At 47.1% G+C, this 24,259-nt stretch overlaps 1 protein-coding gene across 8 annotated transcripts in view; it reads right to left on the reverse strand.

Moving 5' to 3' along the window:
• Nucleotides 1-18,123, reverse strand: part of FMR1 (fragile X messenger ribonucleoprotein 1) — a 38,141-nt gene extending 20,018 nt beyond the window's left edge. For 3 of the 8 annotated variants that reach the window (XM_055120763.1, XM_055120762.1, XM_055120759.1), the window contains exons 1-5: nt 17,859-18,118; nt 12,721-12,773; nt 8,753-8,846; nt 2,095-2,166; nt 1,680-1,828 (exon numbers count right to left, since the gene is read on the reverse strand). In XM_055120763.1, the coding sequence (XP_054976738.1) occupies nt 1,680-1,828; nt 2,095-2,166; nt 8,753-8,846; nt 12,721-12,773; nt 17,859-17,909 (419 nt within the window). In that variant the 5' untranslated portion in view covers nt 17,910-18,118. Of the gene's footprint in view, nt 1-1,679; nt 1,829-2,094; nt 2,167-8,752; nt 8,847-12,720; nt 12,774-17,858 lie in introns of all 8 variants that reach the window. The other 5 variants (XM_055120761.1, XM_055120757.1, XM_055120764.1 and 2 more) reach the window with 3 other exon arrangements.
• Between the last annotated feature and the right edge of the window lie 6,136 nt (nt 18,124-24,259).

Consider the following 24,259-nt stretch of genomic DNA (forward strand, 5'->3'; position numbering starts at 1 on the left):
ATGTGAGCATTCACTTGAAGTGCAATATAACCAAAACAACTAATTATATTCCTTTGACAGAAATCTTTTAAGAAACTATCCAAAGGCCCGTAAACATTGGCTTAAAGAAACAGCTATGCAGAAACAAGCACCAAAGGCAACAAAATGGAGAAATGAGCCACTCAATTAAAGGGCAGAGGGTTGTAGGGAGAGCCACTGAGGTCCTTATGTGATGGGTGTGGTGTTGAAATGACGTGTATAAGAATCCATTATTAGGGGCTGGAGAGATAGCACAGCGGGTAGGGTGTTTGCCTTGCCAGCGGCCGACCCGGGTTCAAATCCCAGCATCCCATACGGTTCCCTGATCACGGTCAGGGGTAATTCCTGAGTGCAGAGCCAGGAGTAACCCCTGTGCATCGCCAGGTGTGACCCAAAAAAAGAAAAAAAAAAGAAGCCATTATTAATAGCACTGCAAAGTACAAAATCTCAGTGAAGATTTTTTCAAAGATTCTGAGGGAGCAGACAAAAAAAGAAAGAAAATTCCACTGAAAAGAAATAAATAAAGGACTGTAAGCCTCACTCCAAATCAAGGACTTTCAGGGATGACCAGAGTCTGAGGGCTCTTTATGGTTTTACTTATTACATATTGACCTAAAAATATTAACTTAAAAGAAAAACATTACAAGACATTTCCAAAGTCAAGTATTTCTGTCTTGGGGCTGGAGCGATAGCACAGCGGGTAGGGCGTTTGCCTTGCATGCGGCCGACCCGGGTTCGATCCCCAGCATCCCATATGGTCCCCCAAGCACCTCCAGGAGTAATTCCTGAGTGCAGAGCCAGGAGTAACCCCTGAGCATCGCTGGGTGTGACCCAAAAAGGAAAAAAAAAAAAGAATTTCTGTCTTGGGGCTGGAGCGATAGCACAGCGGGTAGGGCATTTGCCTTGCACGCGGCCAACCCGGGTTCGATCCCCGGCATCCCATATGGTCCCCCAAGCACTGCCAAGAGTAATTCCTGAGTGCAAAGCCAGGAGTAACCCCTGAGCATTGCTGGGTGTCACCCAAAAAGCAAAAAAAAAAAAAAAAAAAAAGAATTTGTCTTTCCACAGAATTTCTGTGTGTATCAGTCCCAAACTCATAAAATTCCATGAATAAAACTACTTGAAATGTGAGTGTCGGGGCCAGAGCGACAGCACAGCAGGGAGGGTGCTGGCCTTTCACGCAGCTGACCTGGCTTCGATCCCAGGCATCCCATACGGAGCCAAGAGTGACTCCTGAGCATCACCAAGTGTGGCTCAGAAATGAAAAACTAAGACATGTACTGTGTACTGTAGTCATGTACCTCTTCAAAAGTATGTTTGAACACAAAAGTACACTGCTGCTTTCAATATACTTTTGCAAACCAAGACAATGTTTCCAGAAACAGATTTTTATCCATTTTAAATATAAACTTTCCTTCCTTTTTGTTTGGTTTGGGGATCATGCCCAACAGTGCTTATGGCTTACTCCTGGCTCTGCACTCAGGGATCGCTCCTGATGGGTTCATGGGACCAGATCGGGTACAGAGGATCAAACCTGGGTTGGCTGCACGCAAGGCAAGCATCCTACCTGCTACACTCACTCAGGCCCTAAAAGTCTCTATCCTTTCAAATGGATTATATGCCACCCAAAAGCCAGCAGTGTTTCTTGCACATCAACTTACATTTGCCGTAAGTCTTCTGGCACATCCAGTTTGATCTTGTGGAAAGTATCTTTAGTGGCAGGTTTGTTGGGATTAACTGATCTTAAACGTTCAATTGTTACAATCTCATTGTAAGTAGCATCACAGGCTGCATATTCGATCACATAGAACTGAGAAGTAAAGAAATATTATTTCTTGTCATTGTAATAAAGAGAAATAAGCTAGACATAGGCAATTGTTCTAAGTTCTCCATAAGAGAAAAATACTCTACATAATCAAATAACAAACTAATAAAATGTAAAGAACACAAAGGAAGACATTCAATACAAGGATTCCATTAATTATTACTTTAAAATAGAAATCGGGACTGAAAAGTAGAGTACCTGAGTTTAGAAAAGAGAAACAGAATATAAGAAATTAAATATGCATTTCCTACCTCACCCTTTATCATCCTCACTTTAGCTAACCACCAGCAGCAAGGTTCTTTTTCATTTGCTCTGGAATAAACCTACACAAAATTATAACAGAACATTTCAGGATTAATAACATTCAGAAACTTAAAGATTATCAGACTCTAAGGAAAACTCCATAACTTGGCTCTAGATGTCTTACGAACACAATATGTTCAGTACCATAAACCAGACTGCATCCCCTCCCCCACCATGGAAGAAACGGATATACAAAGCAACCACCTAATTATATGGGACAGCCATGGACAACGTTCCTTTGCAATTTCTCTGCTTCCATAATTTACTAAATATGAATGTTCAAGAAAAGTTGACCATAAACCTGGAAATACATTCCTTGGATGCTCTGAGATACTGAATAGCATTTCAAAATGTATTTGGCGTTGTTTTCTTCTGATGAGGAAGTGACTGACTGAGAGTTATTCAGCCGGACTGTCTGGCTACTGTCTGGCTGTCAGGCTACTGGGGCCAAAAAATGGGTGAGGTCCCCGGACTATTCCGCCCACTGAAGACACAACTGATGTCCCCTAGGGAACAGGAAGCAGGGCCTGGGTCACTGGGCTTTCCTGGGCCAGTTCCAGGACAGCCATCCTCCAAGGACCACACACAGCGAGGAAGAGCTCCTACCAATTTCCCCGTGATCACTTAAAAATTCAGGAGGGCGAATTTTAGAGCTAAGTATTAGAGGGAAAGTTCGTCCATGTCTTATACACGTGACCTCAATTCCATCTCTGGCACTGTTGAAATGGCCAAAGTTCGCTCTGACCCGGAATGAAATACTTGTGAAGACTAGTAAATCAAGGCAAATGGGAAAACACACAAGAGGTGGACAAAATGAAATGCTGAAGCAGAATGGGGAACGCGGGAGTAGAATTGGATGCGGGTGAGAAGCGCACAGTGGAGGGGGAAAGGGAACAGAGCCCAAGACTAACAAGGGGCTCAAGGTCCCCTGAGCAGCCGAAGCTGGCACACAGGGGCCACACCAGAGACTTTGCAGCACTGCCCACTGCTACACTGTCCTGGTGAGACCTGATCTCTGCCATGTCCCTGGGCCCCGGTCCACAGCTGTGCTTCTCATCAACACAAGGGAGATTTCCTCTCACTGGGCAAAGGTGTACAGGAGAGAAACGAGCAATTTCCAGTCGGAGTGTTCAGAGCGTGTCAGAACTCCAAAGACTCATTCACCCCCAGCACAGCAGAAGCACCATAAGCATCTGATGGGGAACTCATGTACAAGCCCACTGAGGTCACCAGGAAAAACCAGTAACTCGGGGAAGTCTCACCTAGCACCAAGAGGTGCAGTGAAGTCTCAGCAACTTTAGTTACACCAGGGAGAGAATCTGTAAGGAGCTTGAAGAAAAGGGTAATCAAAAAAGCACTGGAAAGCGTGAGAGTGGAAATGAGAAAATTACAGGCAGAAATGAAGAGTATGGTAGGTGATATTTAAAAAAGAGAACCTCAACAGGAAAACGTGGAGCGGCAGAATAACCGCAGCTGAGGAAAAGACGGAGGTGGTGCTCTGAGATGAGATGGAAGAAACCTCTAGAAAACAACAGGTGAAAACTAAAGTCTGAAAAGAAATAAACGGCACACCACAGAACTACGGGATTAACTCAAGAGGGACAATATCTGAATCACTGGAATCCCTGAAGAACAGGAAGGCAAATTTGATGAAGAAACAATAGTGAAAGAAGTCAGAGATAAGAGCTTCCCCGAGTTGAGGAAATTTAGGCACCAATATCCAAGAGGTTGAAAGGGTCCCAGCTAAAACAGATTCAAATAGGAGAACTCCAAGACACACTGCGCCCTAAATCTTAAGACAGAGACAGAATGTTGAAAGCAGCAAGATAAAATCAAGGAACTTTGGTAAAAGGAAAGCCTTTACATACAAAGGAAACTTTACATACAAAGATCCAACTATCAAATGAGCCCCTAGTCAGAAGAGAATGGAGGAATATAGTACAAAAGCTCAACAAAATTAACACCTCACCAAGAATATTCTACCCAGCCTGACTATCATTCAGATCTGAAGGAATGATACAGAGCTTCTTGGACAGCCAAGAGCTCGGGGAATCCAGAGCCTTAAAACCAGTTTTACAAGAAGCATTGAAGGACCTTCTTTAAAGGACAGGATATACTTCACGGTATGTGGCACTGAGTATGGCACTCATCACGGTGCATATGGTTGCTCTACACTAGATTAAGGTTGAAATCATACAGCAACTGTCAAAAATCAACTTTTGTTGATTTATCTCAAGGTAATTCCTTTGGCCATTCCTTTAAAAGCAACAATATGATATAAATGCTATGTGCCAGCCAAGCGGGCCCATTAGGGGCTGGGAGGGAACCTGGGGACATTGGTGGAAGGAAGGACACAGTGATTGTGATACTGGTGTTAGAACACTGTATGCCTGTAACAACTCTATTATGAACAACTTTGGAGATCATGGTACCTTAATGAAAATAAACTTTCAAAGAGACATGAGGGGAGAGGTAAAACTATAGCTGAAAGCGCCTTAATACAAGCTACCGTGTCCTGTCACCACTGACCTTTCAATTTTGCTCTACCCAAAGCTATAACCTCATTTAATCAGATGTAATCAATGAAGTCACCAAAACAACAGATAATCTCACAGGCCCCCACATGTCATGTTGGAGAAAAGTATCTATTACCCCACATTAGTGTGCATATTCCTTACATGCTAAAGAACCAAAGGAAATGGCATCTCCAATCCCTTTCAAACCTAAATAAAAGGAATAAAACACAGTGACTAAATGCAACTTAGCTCAAGGAACCTCATGCTTTTCCACCAAAAACTGTGTCGTGCCAAGTGCTCTAGCCACAGCCACAATCTGTTCATTGTGATGCCATAACCATGAGGCCACTAGCAAAGCTTACTGGCCACCACTGGGCCTGCAACAAAATGGTTCAGAAAGTACACCTCCATCCCCATTATGTGCATTACTAATGCAGGCCAACCAAAGTGCTGGTATCTCTCCTTTTTCCTCCTAAATTAATGATTATGCAATACAGTGTCTGAAACCACCAGATCACAAACCACCTATCCATCTTGTCACCATTAACGATGTCAATTCTACTCTAACCAGAGCAATAACCTCAGTAGTGATGCAATACACTGAGGTCACCCTAACAACAGAATCTCACTGGGCCCCTGCTGTCATGAGACTAATAGGCAAAAGCATCCTGTATCACCATCACTATTGTGTACATAACAGGCATGGGCCAAAAGGAACCTTCCCATCTAAGTTAAATGACACATAATGCATTAACAAGTACAACTTAACTTACCATTCCCTTTATCACCATTAATAAACCTCCAGTCTGCTCTATTCATAGCTATGACGCCAGTGAATTATGACATAATACAATAAGGTCACCAAGCAACAGTATTTCATTGGGCACCACCTGGCCTGTGACTAAAGGGAAAAGATAGCCTGTATCTAGCACAATCGCACACATTCCAGATTCACAGGAGAGTCTGGGGTCTAATCTACATTTTCCAACCAGTTCAAGGACAGTTATTACTCATCTTGCCAAAAGTTCCCCTACTGCCATCATTAACCATTCACTTCAACTGTGCTCTAGTCAGAACAATGAGGTTATGCCAGGAAAAGAATCTCACTGGGTACCACCTGTCAGGTGACTGTCTTGGAGAAAGCGCCCCTTATCCATCACTACTGTGAACATTTCTAATATAGACACGTAAAAATTGGCTATTCCCACCTTCCATGTCCAATCTAATGGGTATACAGCAGTGATTAAATCCACCTGACCATAAGAAAGTTTTCTGTCTTGCCCTCACTTTGACCATTTCAACTTTGCTCCGGCAGAGACAAATAACCTCCATTAATTTGAAGTCAGCCAGCAACCCACCTTCACAGGATCCATGTGTACAACAGAATCCTTCTATCTGTCACTTCTTTGGGGAGGAGTGGCAGTGTTCATATCTTACTCGCCGCCAAAAAAAAAACCCTCACAAACCCAGGAACACTAAACTGAGATAGAACCTGTTCACTGTGATGCAATATGATGAAGTCATTCTAGTGACAGGATCTCATTGGGCATTGCCACCTGTCATGTATGTGGCTTATTGGAGCAAAGTAATTTTGTACTTTCCAAACACAGAACAAAAGAAATGGTATCTCTGGGGTCAAAGAGCGGGTCAGGCGTTTGCCCTGCATGCAGCTGCCCCAGATCAATCCCCAGTCTCCCATATGTTCCTTGAACCCACCAGGAATGCTTTCTGAGCACGGGGCCAGGAGTATACCCTGAGCCCATAACAACAGAAAAGAAGAAAAATGATATTATCACCTCTGCTTTTTCTTTTTTTGGGTCACACCCAGCAATGCACAGGGGTCACTCCTGGCTCTGCACTCAGGAATTACCCCTGGCGGTGCTCAGGGGACCATATGGGATGCTGGGAATCGAACCCCGGGTCGGCCGCGTGCAAGGCAAACGCCCTACCCGCTGTGCTATCACTCCAGCCCACCTCTGCTTTTTTAATCAACACATTTTTTAAAGCACTATGATTTACAAAGTTATTCAAAGTTATTCTGCTTTTGATACAATACAGACAAAACACCCCTTACTTTAACCTACCTATCCATCTGCCATTATCAGTGAAACAGATCTGTTGTAGCCATAGCCATAACCTCAGTTAATTGTGATGTAGTGTAACAAGGTCACTCAAGCAACTGTCAGCTACGCTGGGGAAAAGTATGATTTGTCGATGACTCTTATGCACAGCCCTGATAGACTAAGGGTCTCTGTGTTTCCCCTCTTCCAACCTAAGCTAATGAATATAGAATAGAGTGAGAAATCTACCTTCACGCAAGTTATCTCTCCTCTTACCACCATTAACCAGTTTATTCGTATTGTTTGGGGGATGCATCCAGCAGTTCTCAGGACTTACTCCTGGATATGCTCAGAGATCACTCCTGGTGTGACTCTGGGGACCATATGGAGTGCTGGGGATAGAACCTGGATTGGCCGTGTGCAAGGCAAGCTCCCTGCCCACTCTACTATTTGGCTAACCATTTTAACCAACTCTACTCGAGCCAGCACTAGAACCTATTGGGATGCAAAAATGAGGTTCCCCTAGCAACAAAATCTTAATGAAAAATCTACCCAGCAGCCAAATGTTGTTGAAGAAAGTACACTTTGCCCGTCCAAACAGGTTCGGAAACCCTACTCATACCACCTGACCGAAGCCCTAGTCTTATCTCCAGGAACGTTTTCTTCTACTATGACGTGGACAACCAAAGGTTCTCACATACAGACTGTGTTCTTATCCCTTACTTGGAGTAAGGAGTCATCATAAAAGCAAGTGCAGCTCCACACCTCATACTTCCTGAATTAATTAAGCCGTATTCCACTTCAAAACTGTAGAAAGGGGAAGTAGAGCACTGAAACATCTTCAAGGAATACTCCTGCCCCGCCCTAGATCACCTTCCATTCTCTTCTCTCGAAGACTGAGGTTTTGGGAGGGAGTGGCTGGGCCATGCCAAGTCTGATCCGAAACTCTTCCTGGCCCTATGGTCAGGAGAAACCCCCCAGCCGTGCTCGGAGGACCACATATGGTACCAGCAATTCGAATCAGATTGAGCCGCATGAACCTTACCTGCTGGGCTATCTCTCTGGCCCCTCTATAGAAGGCTGAGTTTTCCCTGCCATAATTATTAGCAATTCTCACTACAGGCTGATGAGCTGATCAAAGCAGGGTCCTCCTCTGGGTCACGGAGCCATCTACCATGTTGAAAATGCTAGGACTCTAACTTACCTGGAGAAACAGCTGTTTGTGAGCAGATTAACATGGATTGGATATAAGCCACAGAGACAATGACCTGGCAAAGTGCGCCTCATATTTTCTAATGATGGGTGGCTTCTTAGGCTCACCCCAAACACTGTCGTTAGCTAAAGTATGTGAGTATATACAAAGGAAACTTGAAATGATACACAAAAAATAAATGCCCCTTTAGTTGCCTCCTTACTCTTACAGATGTTCATAAAGCTGCAACTATTAACGATGAAACAAGACAGCGTGCCTAAAATTGGGGTGCAGGAAGCTGAAAGTGGAGTACATGAAAGAAGAGAGAAAGATTACTAGACAAGCAACAGAAGAGAGAAAATGCATAAGTCCCCAGATAATGTTTAGGGTATAGAGAAACCACAAACATGATGTTTCTGTCATGTTAGATCCCCACAGCACCTCTTGGTCACACACATCAATGGCATTTACGCGGACAATTCAGAGGCAGGTTCAATGAAATGAAGTTCTAACCTTCATGTGTATACATTAAAACTCATTGACAGGTTTAACAATTTACGAAATGATTCCTATAACAAAAAATCCATTATACAGCGTAATTTTTTACCTTTGTAAGACTCATTTTCTTAATTCAGAAATAGACGCGGTTGTAAATTAGTAATCTCTAACTCAGATATTTCAAAGGCTGAGTACCAGTGGGCAAAGGAAATCAAGGTGGCTTTCAAAAGACAGTCCCAGGTTTAAAAAAAAAAACATTCAAAAGACAGACCACTCATGGACAGACTCATTTCATGCCCCCGCTTCTTCAGCACTGATCTTGCTGGTGGCGAAAACTTACCTCCACTTCATCACTTTCATTGATATCTTTATTATAGCCTACAGGTGGTGGAAACCGCACATCATGGAACGGAATCTGTCTCTCTGGCTGCCAACTGCAAATAAGCAAATGTATAATGATTTAATATGCTTTTCATCTCTGATGCAAACGATGCCTCCCTTAAGCTTGGTCAAGTAGGACCCTCTATTTCCCTTGTTTCCAAAGAGTAAATGCCGGAAAGCTCTCAGCGTTGAACAGAGTGGGGACAATGGTGGTAAGAAAGCCACTGCAAGCAAGTCTACATGCAGCCTGGCAGCCTGGGAGCTCCGGGTGGACTTCACCTCCACGCACAACAGAGCGACAATTCTCCAAACAAGTCTTCTCTCCACCAATTTTCAATGTCTCAGAGTCCAAATCGTAAGGCAACAGCAACAATTTCTTTTGATGCTCAAATTAAGTGTTAGTATCCATGTTAGTCAAATCATCACCACACTTCCTTGTATTTGCAAAGGCTTTTTAACCACATTACAATGACCACAGAAACTGGTCCTAAACGCCCTCTAATTCCCAAGCCAAACAGGGCAGTCAGCACATGAGCAAATCGCAACTCACTTTTCCCCCTCTTATGTGTCAGATCCCTCGAGGAGGTCAGTTCTCGTCGTGGGTAGCAGACTGCTGAGCGCTGATGGACTAGCAAGGCACTGGGCCGCTGGGATCTCAGAGCACACAAACCCGAAGGAACAGCCTAGAGGACTTTGTCATGTTGTCTTATTTTTTAATTTGAAACGATATGGGGCAGTCTTGAAAAGCACCATACTATTTTTTTCATACCCACAATGAAAGAAGGTAAATTTTTCCAAGAACAGGGCTGGAGTGATAGCACAGCGGGTAAGGTGTTTGCCTTGCAAGCGGCTGACCTGGGTTCAAATCCCAGCATCCCATATGGTCCCCTGAGCACCGTCAGGGGTGATTCCTGAGTGCAGAGCCAGGAGTGACCCCTGTGCATTGCTGGGTGTGACCCAAAAAGAAAAAAAAAATTCCAAGAACAAAAAAGGCACAACTGAAAGCTAGGTCAGAGAAAAGGTGCATTGTGCAGGTGCATATGTTTCGCAAGCAGGGGCCCGGGTTCTAGCCTAGGCACTGTGCCGCCCCAAAGTACTGCCACAAGTAATTCCTGACACCAAGCTGGAGTAGCCCGTGAACAATACTGGGTATGATCCCCCACAAAGAAACGGAATATTTCAACTGCTGGAAGTCATTTCTGGAATGTTTGCCAAAGGACCTTTGGAGTATAATACTACTGAATAAAGTGGTAACTTGGTTTTGTTTTACAAAAGGGACTCTGTCTTAGGGTCTATGAATTAGATGGACACCTTATCCTGTATTATACCTATTTGGAAAATATAAACCTCAAAGGAAAAACATCTCTAGGGCCAGAGAGACAGCACAAACTGTACAAGAGTGATGAGTGCTCACGTGGCATGCCACTGACTCCAGTTCAAATCCCCAGCACCCCAGAGCACCGCAAACGTTACTCCTGAGCACAGAGCAAGGAACAACCTCTGCTTACTACCAGATGTGAGCCAACCCCCTCGCCCCCACCCCACCAAACAACCTGTCTGTACTTCAAAAACGACAAAATATTTACTGGAAATGAGTGACTGTTAACATTATAAATTCACTGCCAATATTTTATTTGTTGGGGGCCATACTCAGCTGTGCTCAGGGTTTACTCCCCTGCTGGTACTCAGGGAAGCATGTGGGGTTGCCAGGGACTAAGGGCAAGCACCTTAACCCCTGCGCTATCTGTTCACTCTCTCTTGAGTCTGACTTGCAAAGCACAAGACATAATGTAATTATCTCGGTCCCAAACTCTTCAATATACAGAACTGAAAATTCCAATACTTCATTAAAACACATGGAAGACAAAAAGAAAGCATGTAAAATAATCTGGACTTCAGAGCTGAAAGCCAAGAATGTCTGAAGTAGTCTAAATTTTTTTTTTTACTAGACAAAGCCAACAGGAAGGAGGGCGAGGGCAGACATGACACTTTTGGTGGGGACCTATTCAATTTTAATGATGTGTCCAACCCACTGCTGAATCTCAAACATACCCCATTAATCAAAGGAAAAGCTGTCGCTAGATCTCAAATTTCCAGGAGGAAAGGTTTTGATTTTGGTTTTCACTAATTATATTTGCTCACTGTAGGACCCATGATTTACAAGCGGGTTAACGGTAGGCGTTAGGCCTATCAAGTCCTATCAGTCTCCTGTCCCAACCCCAGCTCACTGTAGGCAAATCAGAGCTCAGGTACAGCAGCCTTGGGGCACTTGCTAATTCCCTGCTCCGTTCCTTTATATCCCCCATGTGAGGGAGATCATTCTGCATCTGTCCCTTTCCTTTGGGTAACTTCACTCAGCATGGTACTCTCCAGATCCAAAGGATGCCAGTTTAAAGGGAAATTATGTAGATGTGAGCCAGGAGAATTAGAAGGGCCAAAGAGAATCTAGGGTTAAGTTTATCGTAGATAGCAGACAGAAAGCCAGAGAATTAATCTGAGAAATAGCGTATAAATTAGATACATTCTTAAATGCACAGAGGCAATAACTATTTGTTTACTGCTTTAAAGACTACCCAGGAGAAATGAAAGAGAGGTAAAAGAAGGTAATCCTCCCTCTGTGGGAAATTAGTGTTTACCTAGTCATAGAAGTAAGCAAATAAGAGTAAGATAATAATAAAAATATTACTCTCCAAATTATCAAAGATTCCTCTCTGTTCTCTAGTCTAGAACCATGGACACTTAAAACAGAAAAGGACAAATTATGGAACTTTTTACTGAATATAATGGAAGGTATTTTATTATTCTACGGTATTAAGAATTCATTATTAGTCTAAAGCACAGAACAGGGGCAGATACTCTAAATCCTTTTTATTTTTGTCCCTCTGAATGTTTCAGGTATCTGAAAATACCATTTCATCCTGCTGGTAGATTTAAAAAGCTGCTAATATGGCTAGGTCATAGACTATTATTTTCACACTTACTGACATAATTCATATGTCACATAAACCATACTTAAGCAAATATACATGTCATGGTATTAAGTAAATGCACAAATATGTGACCATCACCAGTCAATTCTAGAACATTTTTATCATCTCAGAAAGAAACCCCATACATACCCTTTGTCTGGGTCCCCCTAGCGTCAGCAATCACTGATTCGTTCTCTTAATAGATATGGAATATGCTTTGGGATACCACCAATTTTCTTGGGATGTTCAGAAGCAAACCGTAACCGAACTTTCCCAAAAGCTAACTTTTCTCAGAGTAAGGTCAAGTCCTAAGATCATGAACATATCTACACTGGGACAAAGAAGTTTATAGACACTTTGACATCTCCAATGGATACTCCAAGTGTATATCATCATTCCAAATTTTTAATCAAAACTCGTTTTACGATAGCAAATTATAAGAATATTTTTAGGAGAATTTCATAAAGCGAAAGTTGTTAGATGTCTTAAGGATTTTTATTTACTCATAAGAAATCCAGAAATGATCAGTTAATACTAGTATCATTGCCACTATTATATATATGAAATCAATATAAAATAAGGAAATGGTGAGGGGAGGTCACTTTTAATATAAATACTAGACAACTGGAACCACTGATTTTAAATATAATGCCATGTAATTCACATTGATTTACAAAAACCCAAGAATACCCTAATTTTTATCTGTTAACAATTACTAATATTTCTATCCAAACTCTAAATCATTAACACAGTGGAATCTGGTTTCTTTCTTCACTTTCAAGGGTACTGATTCCACCGGTTTAATTCTGAGTTCTTTGGAAATGTCCTGACTAGTAATATGAGTATCCTCCTGCAAAACAAACTAAACTTGAATTGTTCTTAAATGACAACTGATGCTAAAGACCAGCATAAAATACTAAATAACCTAAAAAAAATAAAATTGTATCAATACACTTACTTGTTCTCAAATGCAACCGTTATTGAATCTTCATGAACATCTTTTACAAACGCCTACAGGAAAAAATACCACAATTAAACTAACATTAAGTTTAAAGATCATTTTTGTTTCTAGTTAAAAATTATAGATATCAAACATGTTAAGATGACACGGAAGTTTGTCCGTTTTTAAGGATTACATTAAGTCAAGAATCAGCTCTATATTCACCCCCTGGGCAGATCCCCAGGAAGACTGATTAGCTCACACAAAACACAGCATTGCTCCACACAGCTCAGCGCCTAATAGTCAGAATACAGAAGGCGTGGTTTAGAATGAGAGGGAGAAGACAAGTCATTTAAAATGTAAAATTCACAATGCAGGTGTGACTGCAAAGCTCTTTTATGTGTATGTTAGCCAGAAGTTACTGAAAACTAAGAAATTTGGTCCAGAGTCATACAGCAGCCAATCTAGAGCTGTTGGAACCTTTTTTTGTCCTAAGTAAAATTTTCCAAGAGTACAATGGCACATGGTTAAATACAATTTCAAACCTACGTACACAGAAGTACGCTATGTTTTCTTCAACAATCATATGCTGCTAATACTGCTAAAAAGTTCAATTACTACAATTTAATTAAATTCTCAATCTCGAAGGAACTGGAGGGAAAAAAAATCAGTTAACACAAAGCACCGAGGTTTAAATCTTTTCAATCTGATGACGCAACTGCTAGTAACCTGCAGAAAGACATAATAAAAGTAATAGCCAACTAATGATCGAGAATTTCTTAATCAGCAGGCTGTCCGTAATTCTATAAAATTAAGGGTTTTTTTTTTTTATAGGTCTTTAATAGGTGCCGCGGGTGGGGGTGGGGAAAAGAGGCTTGTTTTTGTTTTGACAATTAGAGGAGTGGGTTAAAGGGGACCCAGGGGGCTTTCGATCTGAACGCGTCTGAAAATGCTTTGAGAGATTTAAGCTTCTTACTCAGATTTGTTCTGTACATGTTTCTCTGCTTCTGTGGTTTCTCCCACCTGCATGGGGATTACCGTCCCATCCCCTCCCTGTGGGGTCCGGGGCCTTGGGGACCCTGTCTCCCCTTCCCACCTGACCAGCTATCCTCTGTGGCAGCACTACATGGCAGCCCAGGCCAAACCCCTGCCCTCGGCAGCCTCACCCCAGTAAATTGCCCACACCCCAGTACGTTGCCCATGTCCCCGCCAACAGTGAGCTTGGGACGGTGGGTGACAGGCTCTAGTTTCCTTACCACTGTGATTTCCAGCGTCTGCAAAGCACTCACTGAATGGCCAGTGGGTGCCGGCTGTGTATCTGCTCCTCAACCGCCCCAAAGTTGGTGCACGCTTCAATCATACTCATGCACCAGGCGTGCAAAAAGCAGACACTCCCTCATAGGAGAAGGAGCTGCAAATGCTGTGACTATCCAGAGAGAAAGAAACGCTGTGCGAGGCTCCGAAAGCCACGCCGGCTGGAGTGACCCGTGCACGGCAGCGGGGCCTCTGCCTTCTGATCCTGCATATGCATTCTTCTGCTCCACCCTCCCCGGGGACAGCACAAAGGTGAGAGGAGCCGGCCCTGGGTGCCATTCATTGCCTTGGGGGTGCACGGAGCCGACTGGTGCATACCTCTAGATCTCAGGCATCCCAGGGTCAAATCGAAAAGTGGGGCTGGAAGAAATTGCATTCATTTTGCAATGAATGAGAACGCCAATCTGATCCGAATGCCTTTCCACCTGACTTCAAATCTCATCCAAGGTCTGACACCCAATTGCGCTGGACAGCCAAGTCCCTGTCTATACAATGGGACTAAGAGCAAAACCTCGGCATTGTGGAGTGAGAGTATATGAACCCAGGAAAAGCATCCTAGATAACTCACTTCCCCGCAGTCCAGAGGAACACCTACTGGTAAAGTCAGACGTAGAGACTGAGGGAAAACATGAGTAGGGCCAAGTGGTTGTGCAAGCTTCTGTGTAGTAAAACAGTGATCTCTAGCACACTCTGCAGTTAACATGATATGCTCACTTGAAAACTTTCCTCTTGAATGGGCCTTTTGTTTGGGGCCACGCCCAGCGGTGCTCCAGAGTTACTCCTGGCTCCGCACTCAAGAATCACTCCTGGCGGGCTAGGGGGACCATATGGGATGCTGGGAGCTGAACGCTGCAAGGCAACAGCCCTACCTGCTGTACCATCACTCCAGCCCACTTGAATGGGCCGCTAAAATTCATGTTTGGTAACTAGCTCCAGATTTCTCCTCATCAAATGAAAATCTGTGCTCAGATACCAAACTTAAAAACATAACCACATTAGAATATAATCCATCACTTCCGATGTGATCTTGCATATTAAGATTATTCATTACCAGACACATTTTTCAGAAAATGAAAAGGTTCTGTATCTTTTTTCCCCAAGACACAATTCATTTCTTTTTAATGGTTTTCATCCTAGTACAAAAAAAAAAACCCTCACAATCTTAGGACATAAATGTATTCGTCCTGTGATATCATCTATTATACATTCCAAACTCAGTTAATCATTCTCCCTACATCAAAACTGGTTTTTTCAAAAAGCACTATTTCAGGCAGATGCCCCTAAAATACTTTCTATTTAAATATTATCTGTCTAGGAAATGCGTTGTAAAGCGCTCCTGAGGTGCAGTTCAAGTGCCTTCCTGCAAGGGTCTGTACACTCTGCATGTGATCAACAACTTTCTCTCTGAGAGACCTAAAACCCAGGACTCCATTACTAAAAGTAACTTGGTTAGTTTTCAAAAATAAACCCCACAGGGGTTCGGAGAAAGGCAGTAAGTTACTCCTGTCCTCCGGGTTAGGTTCACAGCTTTGGTGATTCAGCTAGAATTACATTTTTCCAGAAAGAATGCAACTCTTCCTCAGGCATACAGTTCCGTTTAAACTGCAAACTTGGGCCATGTGCTCAGAAGATGGAGAATCAGCCCCTGCAATATGGTGGATGTTCAGCACATCCAAACAGGAGTTCAATTATGCTGAAGCGCTTTAGTTGGGGAGGTCTTGCTGTCGATTTGACGAACGTGTCTAGTTTCTTGGCAAACATGAAACATCTCTCACCAGTCCTTTTTTACCAGCCTGTATTTCTGCCCCACAAAACCCCGCTCAGTTTACTTTGGTTTTCCTTTCATCACTCACCATATTATGAGTCTATTAAAGCAAACATTTTTCTGTATAGAAACTCTTTTTTCCATCACACCGACCATGAGATTCCCTAAAATTAAATCTACTTAAATACACATATCAGTAATTTAGTTACGCTTGTTCAACTTTGCCGTTTCCTTTCAAGAACCTGAAGAGCCCAGCCTTTTGACTACTTCCAAATTCAGGGACTTGGTGTAGAAATTAAAACGGGGATCAAGAGTATTAATCAGTTTGCAAGCAAAACCAGGACAACAATCCAAGGCTGCTGGAAGGGAACAATAAATCCTTCAAGTCCAGGATGTTGTACTTACCTTCTGTGGCAAAATAGTCTAACCTAAGCTGCTATCAGGTCTATTAGACTATTATTACTCAACCATTAACTCCTGCTCCTAATTATTCTAGTCAGCGCCGCAAAATCCAGTGTCCCAAATTTGTAATCCGGAGCCAGAATGCCTCTCCAAAAACTAACCAGTAGAAATAACAGCACCGAAATCCTGAGAGCAGCCTCAACTGGAACCAATTTTCTTTTTATGCTGCTGAGTCTGTTATAGAGCCGTAAAGGCTGGATTATTTTTTTCCCTCCCCTTACAACTAAAGGAGTTTCACCTCTTTTTGTTTCTTTTCTTTTCTCTCTCTTTTTTTTTTTTTTTTTTGCTAAAAGCCTGTAACACATCTTTGACTCAGGAAAGAGTTGTCTCCACCAAATGCGTGAGCCAGTAACTGGTATCTAATTAAACTCGATTGTTTTCCTATAGGCAAAGTAGTCTGCGTTGGGGAAGTCACAGGTTTTGAGCCCCTAGGAACTTCTTGGCTCCTAACGGAGAATGGCAAGAGTTTCTGGCCGTGTGCATCTGGGGCCGAGACATCGCCGTCAGGTGGCCGCTGGCTCAGGGAACTTAGGGGGCAGCCCGAGCAAACTCACAGATGACCGGGGGGCCGGCGCGTCCCAGGGCGGGGGCATCGCCAAGTCTCTTCTTAATTCCTCTTTGCAAACGGCTCGCGCCTTAGGCTCGCGCCTTAGTCGCCTGGCAAGGGGGTCATGGACAAAAGTGCGGGTGGCAAGACCCGCGCGTGCGTCCGTGTGCCCCGAGGGAGGCGTCCCTCCCGGGCACGCACAAGCCCAGCGCCGGGGCGCGGGACCCTCCCGGGCGCTCGCTCTGGACCTGCACGGCGCGCCAGGAGAGCTCTGCCTAACTTCTTGAACTTGGGCGAGCGGCTTCTGCGGACGCCGCGGAGAAGACACTGGGCGATGCTCGGGCGCGAATCGGTCTTCCTGAATGGGTGCCCGCCGGGAACCGCAGACCCGGGGGATGGGGGGGGAATTAGAACGCTGGCAACTTCTTTCATTCATTGGCCGGCCGGGCCGGGGAACCCTGAAACTTTCCCAGCGGCCAGTGGCCTGGGAGACTCACAAAGAGCCCCCCGAGGCGCGCCGGGAACGGCCCCCCCGAGCCTCTCGCTCCCGGGTCTCCCCCACATCCCTCGGCCGGAGCCGCGAGGGGCCCCAAGTGCCCGGGCCGGCCGGGGGGGTGGGTGGCGGGCAGGGGGGGCAGATCGGGGCCCCCGCAGCCGGGATCGCTGGCGGCGGCCGCGCTCCCCGGGCGGGCGGCGGCTCGACGGCGGCGCCCCCGGCTCCCCGGCAACTCCCCACACGTCAGGCCCGGAGCCCGCCGGGGAAGGCGCGCTCGGGCGACAGAAAGCGCCGCGGCCGCCCCTTCCAGCCGCGACTCCCCGCCGCCCGCCCGCCGCGATCCGCGCCCCGCCGCCGCTGCCCCGAGGCCTCCCGCGCGCCGCGGCGAACGCCCCGAGCAGCGCCAGGGGCTGCCCACAGGCCCCGCGTCCCGCACTCGCCGCCCCGGCGCCCGCCCCGGCCCCGCCGAGCGCGCCCGGACGCCCCGCGCCGCGCAGGGAGGGCCCCGGGCCTGGCTGGCCGAGCCCCGCCGGGGCAGGGGGGCGCCGCGCGCCGGCCCCCGAGCGCCCTACCTTGTAGAAAGCGCCATTGGAGCCCCGCACTTCCACCACGAGCTCCTCCATCTTCTCCCGCCCCCGAGAGCCGGGCTGCGGGGCGCTCGAGGCCCAGCCGCCGCCGCGCTGCCGCCGCCACCCGGCCGACGTGCCGCCGACCCCGCCGCCGCCGCCCGCGCTCGCCGTCCGGACGCCGACCGCCCGCTCGCCGGCGGCGCTCACCGGAAGTGAAAGCGAAACGGAGCCGAACGGCTGACTGTGGCCGAACGCTCCGGCCGCTCCGCGTGTAAACACTGAAGCCGCGTCACGTGACCGCGCCGCCCCTCCCCCCCGCGGGCTCGGCCCCCTCAGCCCCGCCCTCCCGGCCGGCCGGCGCGCGCCTGCGCACTGCCCACCCCGCTCCGGGTTGGTGGCGGGGGGCGGGGGGGGGAGAGACAGCGCGCGCGCGCGCGCAGACGGGCGGGGCTCGGAGTGGCTCCTGGCTGGCGGGAAAGGGGGTCCGGGCGCCCGGGCCAGGACGCGCCTCTGCCCCCCCTCCCCCCCGGCGACCGCCTCGCCCCCCGCATCCGCGCCTGCAGGCCCTCCCGGGCGGCGTGGGAAACGGCCCCCCGCGGCAACACGGCCCGCTCCGCTGCTGGGGCGCGACCACGAGTGTCCTGCGGCCGAGCCTGCTGCAGGGGAGCTTGCTGGGGCAGGAGCAGAGCGGACGCAGGGATCCAGGAGGGACCGAAGCGATCCAGGACAGGGACCTAAAGGGATCGGGGACAGGAGCCGCAGGGATCGAGGACAGGGGCCGCAGGGATCGAGGACAGGGGCCGAGGCATCGGGGACAGGGGTCGCAGGGATCGAGGACAGGGGCCGCAGGAATCGGGGACAGAGGCCGCAGGGATCGAGGACAGGGGCCGGAGTGAGCGGTCCACGCTCTGAGCGCCTCCTTTCCGGGTCGGTCCCGGACATTTCAGCGCCCACCCTCCCCTCCCAGCCCAGAGCCTGTGCCCCTAAGAGCAGGGTTTGTGCCACCTCCCCCCTCCAAAAAAAAAAGAGTGAAACTATTGAGAGTTTGCAAGACTGACCACACAGTCTGGGTGCGGCTGTAAAGAATCATTAACGGAGAATTGGCTTTCCAAATCCGACGAACGTGCGATTTCGCCACGCCAAAAGGGAACTCTGAACCAGCCAGTGACACCCACGGCCACACGCCCTCGGATTTGAATTCAGCGCTGGGGGGGGGGGGAAACCTCTGCACACGTGTTAACCCCTTCCCAGTCCCAGCCCCCAGCGATGCCTTCCCTCCCGCCTGTCACTTCCCTCCTTGTCAGAAGTCTGAAAACAAACATTCCCAAGACGCCCGGCTCTTCACAGGATATTCCCCGCCCAACAGCATGCGCACCCTATTCCCGCCGTCCAGCCAGCTCCCGACCGCACCGTCCAGCACAATCCCAACTCATTCCCTTTCCGCTTTCTGCCTCGTCTTCTGTGTTGGAAATGGGTCTCCTACTGAAAACTTCAATAAGCTGTGACTGACATCAAACAAATAAATAAACAAACAAACAAACAAATAAATAAATAAATTAAACCATTTTAGCAAAGGGCAGGTACCAGACTAGATGGAGCTAAAATTAAGGATCAGAAGAATCACGACAAGCTGTGACGTGGCCTGAGATGGGACGCGGTGATACTACTGGGACAGGGGCGCGGCCGCCGTGGGGGAGGGGAAGGGGGGAGGCCTCCAGCTGGAATGTGACCCTGGGAAGTGGGCTGGTTAGAGGCCCCGGGCAGCGCTGGTTAGAGGCCCCGGGCGGGTCGTCCAGAATGTGAGGCATCTTGAGCCTCCAGTTTCCTTCCACACCCCCCTCCCAGCCAGAGCAGCCCTCGGACTTCACGCAGGGCTTCGTGAAAGCAGTGGATTAAGCAAGCGCCTTGACTTTGCAGATGGTGAAGAATGCACGGAGCAGGAAGGATACATTGGTCTAGGGTTTCGAGGGAGGCCGTGAAGACTCCGGGGCCTGGAGAGATTGCTCCAAGAGCTGAGTGTGTGCTGGGTTCCCTCCCGGCACAGAACTCCACCCACCCACCACCCTGGGCCACCCACCCGCATGGAGTCTCCAAGCCTACAGCTGCTGGGATGTGGCCAGCTATGGAAACCAAACCAAATGCAAACTCTCATCAGTCGTGGACGCAAGAGCAGAGCACAGGCTTAAACCCCACTGGCGTCCAACGGTTTCAGCTTTTACAAATCATTGGCTAGAATGATTATACTCACATGCCTCTGGGGTAAAAAAGGTTGCTCAATAGACCCAGGGCTTTAAAAGTCCTTTGAACCCTTCACAGCCACGTTTACCACAAGCCGCCCCTACTACTAAACCCCTTGCTGTTCCCTGAGCCCAGGAGCCATGGCCTGGCCTTCTGGCCCCTGCACATGAGCTCTGGCAAGAGAAATAACCTTCCCTGGGGTTAGCAGCTGGATTCCTCGTAGCTTGTCATTTTGCTTGAGGTACCGAGAGGTGAGTAACTTTGTTGCTTGGCATCTGTCCATTGGCATCATCTGCCCGTCCAAGGCCCCTCCTATATTTGCATTTGTTTCTTTGTCGGCCCTCCTCTTTCTCAATCACTCCTTCTAGATCCCAGCCGCAGTGTTCTTGATCTAGATCTTTCATCCCTCCCGGCATGTGGCCTCTCAGGTAAGACATTTCCATGTAGAAAGGGTACCAGGCGGTCATTATCTTTTCCCCACCATTTTCACTTCACAGGATGCTTTTGAGCTATAAACACGTGGTTACAGGGACAACTAGTTTATTGCTTTTAGCTTCTGCTAAGGAGACTTAGATCACAGCTGGACTGGAGTGGATAGCACAGCGGGTAGGGCGTTTGCCTTGCACACGGCCAACCCGGGTTCGATTCCTCTGTCCCTCTGGGAGATCCTGGCAAGCTACCAAGAGTATCCCACCTGCGCAGTAAAGCCTGGCAAGCTCCCCGTGGGTTATTTGATATGCCAAAAAACGGTAACAAGTCTCACAATGGAGACATTACTGGTGCCCGCTTGAGCAAATTGATGAACAACGAGACAACAGTGCTACAGTGCTACAGATTACAGCCAATCTTTGTCAGTTTTGGATTATGATGCATCTTTGCAAGGCTTGTACTGATGCAACTTTTTACCTACGCACCTTCTGTTTCCTCACCAAACTGCCTGGCACAGAGCAGGGATGAGGAACAGTTAAATGCCTTTACTTGGTTGCTTTGAACCATCTTGCATCTTGATTTCCTTAAACTGTGAGTTCCTTCCACCCGGAAAAGGTGTCTTATATGTGTATCCCTAGCATTAAAAGAGATTGATTTGGGTTTAGGGAGAAAGTCCAAACGACTGGAGCACATGATTTGTGTGTGGACCAGATTTTATCCCTAGCATCATGAGGTCTCCCGCAAGCATCACAGGAAGTGCCCCCCTTGGAGTAGCTCCAGAGTACTGTTTTATGGGGTACAAAAACAAAAAAAACTACAGTCGTTGATTTTTTTGTCTTGCTTTTTGGGTCACACCCAGCGATGCACAGGAGTCACTCCTGGCTCTGCACTCAGGAATCGCTCCTGACAGTGCTCAGGGAACCATATGGGGTCCTAGGAATCGAACCCGGGTCAGCTGCGTGCAAGGCAAACGCCCTACACGCTGTGCCATTGCTCCAGCCCCAGTTGTTGATTTTAAGAAAAGTTCGATGAATGAACACAGGCCCATTATCACGACCTTTTTATCGAGTGCCAGGGAGCCTTACACATATAGCTGTGGATCTCAGCATCACCATGCTCTCGAGCTGGCTCACGAAATTCTCTTTTCAAGACCACTCCGTTGACATCAGACATGCAGCTACTTCCAGCCCAACACCAGTGACGCACCTTGTGCTCTCATTCTGTCACTGGCAACCTCCACTTTAAGAGTCAGTTCTAAAGCCGAAAACGTCACTCTCCCTTTCTCTCATACATCTCATCCATCTGCAAACCCTTTCGAAGTTCGCAATTTCTTTCTTGCCTTTTGCACTGCTGAAACCACGCCCGACAACCCGACCCCCTTACGATGCTAAGGAATTTACTAGCCTCTCTGCTGCACTGCAAAGACAGAATAGCTCCATTTCAGTCATCTATCTGCATGATGTCGGTTGACCCTACGGGTGGCTCATGTGAAGCGGGGAGGAGAAAGATGGTCACTTTCTCCCCATCCGCCTCTACCACCCGGGACCCAGGATTACTGGGTTCTTGTCTCGCCTCACAGAAAAGAATTCCAGGAGTACGAGAGTACCACACCACATTTGATGGGGTCCAAATAGTAGGCAAACAATCATAGAGGGAAAAATATACATGCGTATATATATTTTTTCAGATATATACACATCACTCAAACTTTAGCAACATGTTAGTGGTATAAAGAAGGTCCTAATGGCCCTTGCCAAAATAGAACAATCTTCACACTGTTTCCTCTATGGATAATCTTTGTAGCATTTTCAGCATTTTCAGCAGTTTTTCATAACAAACAATGCAAACTACATTATTTCAGTTGTGCTTTGGTACAGGGGGTTGGGGCTTGTGGATAGAAACATGTGGATGGAAACCAAATATGGTGGTGGGAAGGTGTCATGGTGGTGGGATTGGTGTTTGAATATTAAATGTAATCAAATATGGTGAACTACCGTATAAAATTTAAAAAAGTATTTCAGGAGTAGGCCAGCAGTGAAGTAAAACAGATTTTATTTGGAGGTTCTGAAGGGAAGGAGGAAGAGAAAGTGGGAGAGAGTGGAGAGTAATGTGCTCTAGAGAGAATCTGGGTTTCTCCAAGGGCGGAGAGAGTCCCTACACACATCCCAGCATTAGACATGAAAGCATGAAAGTCCACATCTCAGGAGGGTGAGCTCAGCCACAAGGGCGCAAGCCACACAGGCCTGGGGCAGCCTAAGGTGCTTCCTTTGTCCAAGGTGGCCTTTGCAGGGTTTCTCCAACCTGCCCCCACCTGGGGCTTCTATCTACAGTCTTTTGTTAAGTAGGCTGCCTAGGGGGTAAGGTTGGGAGTGCTGATGGTCTTTGAAATTCCTTTCGTGGTTTTTTTGTTTCTACTGGAGCTTCTGTCCCAGGGGGTCCAATCTCCTCAGGGTCTGTTACAGACTGGTGCCAGGTGAGGGTCTTCTCAAGCCTTTGTTCCTGTTTTCTGCAAGGTTGAGTTTGGCAACTTCAGGGCTACGGGCTGCTAAGAAATTTCCTGCCATTGCCTGGGGAGGAGCCTTCCCTACCTGCCTGCTGCCATCCTACTCGCTTCCTCATTCAAAACCCTGGAATGATTTACTAAGAGTGCTCACAGATGCGTGTGGAGAAACGCGAAAGTCCTTCTGTACTCTTGTCAGTAGTCTGTACTCCTTGGCTTCTGTTCTCTCTGCTCACCTACCCCTCACTCCATCCCCATGTTCGCAGCTTCTGCTGATTCTTGGTGTGTGTGTGTGTGTGTGAGGGGGGAATTCACTGAGATTCAGTCTCCTCTCCATGCCCTCTGGAATGTAAGCCTCGTTCCGTTGAAATAGAGCTGGTGTTTCTTGAATGCATTTTGAAAACTCCTTGGGACCTGCCCAAGTCTTTGACCATGGCAACGTTCAGGTGCTAACCGACCTGTGGACACATGAACGGAAGCATGTTGAGGCCTTGGGTCAATGGAACTCCCATACCTAGCTTTATCCGTAGTGGAAAAATGCTTCTGCAAGTCCAGCCTTGTTGTGGCCCTTGAAGCTTCCACTAAATGAGGGTTGTTGTCTTTGCATCATTTTTTTTCCCTGTTCCTTCCTGCTCCTTGGAAATGTGAGGTCTTTGGGTCTTGTTCAGGCCTCCATCCCCCCTGGCAGGCCCTGTGTCCTTTCTAGCTCTCTGTGTCCTCTCTCCCCTCTAGGACGATAAACTCACGGTGTCCTGACTCTTTCTCTGATAATTTCACCTCCTGTTGATCTCTCCTTTGAACTAGATTTCAAGAAAAATGTTCCAAGTGAATAGACTTTCTGTCTTAGAACAGTTTTAGATTTACAGGAAAATTGAGCAGAGAGATAGCAGAGACGCCTATTTTCCCCACATAGTGTTGGTAACATTTATTAACATGCTGCATTGGTGAGATCCATCTGTTATAACTTAGGGGTCAATATAGATACATTATTATTATTTTATTTTATTTTGGGGTCATACCCAGGGATGCACAGGGGTTATTCCTGGGTTTTCACCCAGGAATTACCCCTGCTGGTGCTCAGGGGACCATGTGGGATGCTGGGAATCAAACCCGGGTCGGCCGCGTGCAAAGCAAACGCCCTCCCTGCTGTGCTATTGCTCCAGCCCCATAGATACATTATTATTAACCAGAGAGCACAGTTCACATCAAAATTTACTGTGAGTTTTCCAGTGTATGA

The sequence above is a fragment of the Sorex araneus genome, chromosome X (genome assembly GCF_027595985.1).
Source record: "Sorex araneus isolate mSorAra2 chromosome X, mSorAra2.pri, whole genome shotgun sequence".
In the NCBI taxonomy this organism is placed as follows: domain Eukaryota; kingdom Metazoa; phylum Chordata; class Mammalia; order Eulipotyphla; family Soricidae; genus Sorex; species Sorex araneus.